We start from the raw sequence: 3,529 nt of genomic DNA, 5'->3' as shown, positions 1-3,529 counted from the left end.
CCTTGTCAAAGTATTGCGGCCACTTGAGATAACTCGTCGCACGGTGGCCAAGTAGTGCGCAAGTCACCGAGCAAGTAAGTTGTTAAGATGTCTACATCATTTGGCCGGATATGCATATTTTTGTAGATCATTTGTAGCCAAATATGCATAGTTTCGTAGATCATTTGTAGCCGGATATTCATAGCTTTGTAGACGGATATGCATAGTTTCGTAGCCGGATATGCATTGTTGTGCATATCACTTGTCGGATATGCATTGTTGTGTAGATCACTTGCCGGATATGCATAGTATTGTAGCCGTATATGCATTGTTGTATAGATCACTTGCCGGATATGCATTGTTCTGTCGCTGGATATGCATTGTTGTATAGATCACTTGCCGGATATACATTGTTTTGTTGATAATTTGTAGCATGAAGAGATATCTGGCTGGCAAGTAAACTTTCGAAGCATAAAGAGATTTCTCTCAGTTTTTCATAGGTTTCGGTTAAGCATCACAACAAACTTAAGTCTCGAATACCTATAACCCTCTTAATCGTACGAAGGTCCTATGACTCAAATAAAAAAAAAAGAAACAACGAAATACTATGTCTTTCCTTCGCCATCCATCTTCTCGACTGCAGTCATTCTTCTTTGGACAAACTGCGACAGAAGTGCTTCACTTCAGCACTATTTTAAGGGCTCAATTCCTTCACGTAATCTTCTCGGCATGGTTTCTTCTCAAAACACATCTATCTCTTCTCTGCAACACAGACACTTCTCGATGAAGTTCTTCAAACTTCTCTTCAGAATATAGCATTCTTCTCGATATGCCAGGGTCTATTTCTCTCTGTGTGTGCTAGCAAACAAATCAGTTCCTTACTGTTTTTGACAACAATCTCCAAAACCCAAGGGGCAAGACAATTGCACCAGCAACAATTCCTTCACATTTGGCCGCTCGTGGCTGGGGTGGTCCTCGAACCACAATAGACAGATGTCGTCACTTGGTCTTGGGAGAAAGGAGGCCAGTTTCGGCCAAGTCTGCATATGCGGCCAAGTTCGCGACTATGGACGTGTCGGCCACTGCTACGTTCACTTGGAAATCTCAGACTCCGCTTCATTGTAGTTTTTTTTGGCGTGGCTAGCAATCAAAGACAGATGTTGGCCATCCGATAGGTTGGCTTGTCAGGGCCTTTTGCATGACGACGCCTGCCAGTTTTGCAACCAACACGACGTGATCATCAACCATCTTATTGCCGGCCGCGTCTTCGCTAGAGAAGTATGTACTAAGGTCTACATGGCCTTGGGGTTGGTGGAAGGAGTACCAACGGTAGGCGAATCCATCAAGGATTGGTGCATTAGGCATGGGCACGTTGGTCAACAAGCAAAGAAGACACCCGCTATATGTTTATTAGTCATGTGGGAGCTATGAAAACATCGGAACACCATCGTGTTTATGGCGCCATGCTGTGTACGGCAGGTGCTACGATGCATTGCGAGCGAGTAAAAGGTGTGGAAGCAAGTGCGCGTTCTTCGAGTAGAGCTGGGGGCATTCCTTGCGGTGGTAGGACGATGGGAGGACAGGGAGTAGTCCGGTCAGCGTGTGCTGGTGGAGTGGGCGAGGCATGCATGTACTAACATCATGTAAACTCAATTATAGTGTTTTCTTTCCCCTTTCTTCTATTCCCTCCGTTTTAAAATAAGTGTCTCAATTTTATACTGAAATTTTCTCTTTCTTCTATTCCCTTTATCTCAAAATAAGCGTCTCAACTTTGTACTGAATTTAGTACAAGGAGTATCAAAGTTGAGACACTTGAGACAGAGAGAGTATATTACACGATATGCACACTTGTGAGATTCGAGAAAAAACGTATTTCACTTCGTCGGCGTCGTATTTTTTTGAACACAATACAGACGCAAGCGCTCGTACACTCACCCATATGAACGCCCACACGCACACCTTACTCCTATAAGCACCTTCGAGAGACTGAACCGGCATATCATTTAAGATTTACAAAGTCACTGTAGGCGTCTCGTCGTCGACGGAAACGTCTCCTCTCACTAAAAGCGCATCGCCGAAAATCTTGAAATAAATCCAGAAATAATGCAAGCACCAGGACTTAAATCCTGATAGGCCGGTGATACCACTGTTCTTCTAACCACGGGTTGGTTTGCCGTTGGCGTCGCATTTGATTCCGTAGTTTCTTGGGAAATGGGAGGAGTTGTACGCTGAGCCGCGTCCGTGTTGAGTTGGATGACCGAAATTGAGCTAATGGTATGTACGTATCCGATCATGCAACGTCGCTAAATCCATCTTACGTCGGACACTACACTCGTTACGTCGCTAAATCTGACAACTGCTTGCCTTCGGATCGGGATACAGTTAAGGAATCCGAAAAGGCCACTGCGCGGATTCAAAGATCAACTGGCGGAAGGTTCTTGAGCACGACTCAGATTTGTTCCGGTCATGCGTGGCGGGCCTTTTATAAGCCACACAAGGGCCCTCGTCAACGAAGCACCCACGCACGACGGCAACCAACAAACGCGAGATTCACATACTCCCGTAATACGCGAGCGCGAGACGATCGATCCTCGATCGGTTCCTTTTGGGTCAGATCAGCGGCGATACATGGCGCACGGGCAGGAGTCTTCGACGGAGGCCGCCGCCGGCGGCGCCGCGCCGCTGTGCGCGAACGGCTGCGGGTTCTACGGGAGCGAGGCGACCAAGGGCATGTGCTCAAAGTGCTACCGCGACCACCTCAAGGCAGGAGATGTGGCTGCCCCCGCCGTCGAGGGGAAGATCAATGCCGACGACCTCGTCCTCGCCTTCAAGACGTCGGTGAGCCTGCAGGACTCTACCGCTGCCGCTGCTACCGTGGCGACACCGTCGGCCGATGCGCCAGCGAAGAAGGCGGCGCCGACGAGGTGCATGGCGTGCAGGAAGAAGGTGGGGCTGCTGGGGTTCGCGTGCCGCTGCGGTGGCACCTTCTGCTCGCTGCACCGGTACGTGGACGGGCACGCGTGCGGCTTCGACTACAAGAAGGTCGGCCGGGAGCAGATCGCGCAGCAGAACCCTCTCGTCGCGCCGTCCAAGCTCCATAACAAGATTTGATGGCAGGAGGAGTTGAAACACATATGTATACAGTTTTAGTTTACTCATTGGCTTTACTGTCTCTCCTGTACTTAATTAGATCTTTCAAGCACTAGCTTGATATAAGTTGAAGAAGGTCGATTTTATCTTTGTTGTTCATAGCGACGTATTCGTACAAATTGATGTAACTGGGCACCATCATGTTACTCAGATTAATAATATCCATGTTTTCAAAAAAAGATTAATTATATCCATGTAGCATTACGGAAAAATTCTTTTATGCCAAGTGCAAGGTTATTTGTTGAGTGTACTTCATTGGACACTCGCAGACAAGACCTTTGCCAAGTGTAACAAAACTCAGTGAAAGAATGACACTCATCAAACAGGTATGTTGCCGAGTGCCAAACAGAAAACACTCAACAAAGTAGGGTTTCTTTTATAAGATACTCGGCAAACAATT

General features: G+C 47.4%; 1 protein-coding gene across 1 annotated transcript; it reads left to right on the top strand.

Annotated features, from left to right (window-relative positions):
* The first annotated feature begins 2,489 nt into the window (after positions 1 to 2,489).
* Positions 2,490 to 3,146, top strand: LOC123048838 (zinc finger A20 and AN1 domain-containing stress-associated protein 7-like). Its single transcript, XM_044471862.1, has one exon. The coding sequence runs from the start codon at positions 2,608 to 2,610 to the stop codon at positions 3,088 to 3,090; it is 483 nt and encodes a 160-aa protein (XP_044327797.1). The 5' UTR covers positions 2,490 to 2,607; the 3' UTR covers positions 3,091 to 3,146.
* The last annotated feature ends 383 nt before the right edge of the window (positions 3,147 to 3,529 follow it).

The sequence above is a fragment of the Triticum aestivum genome, chromosome 2D, assembly GCF_018294505.1.
Source record: "Triticum aestivum cultivar Chinese Spring chromosome 2D, IWGSC CS RefSeq v2.1, whole genome shotgun sequence".
Lineage (NCBI taxonomy): Eukaryota > Viridiplantae > Streptophyta > Magnoliopsida > Poales > Poaceae > Triticum > Triticum aestivum.
Note: the sequence above shows the minus strand (reverse complement) of the source record. Positions and strands in the feature narration are given on the sequence as shown.

Bases quoted from the DNA above. Each gene is read 5' to 3' on its own strand.
- LOC123048838 (XM_044471862.1), top strand. From the start codon at position 2,608: ATGGCGCACGGGCAGGAGTCTTCGACGGAGGCCGCCGCCGGCGGCGCC.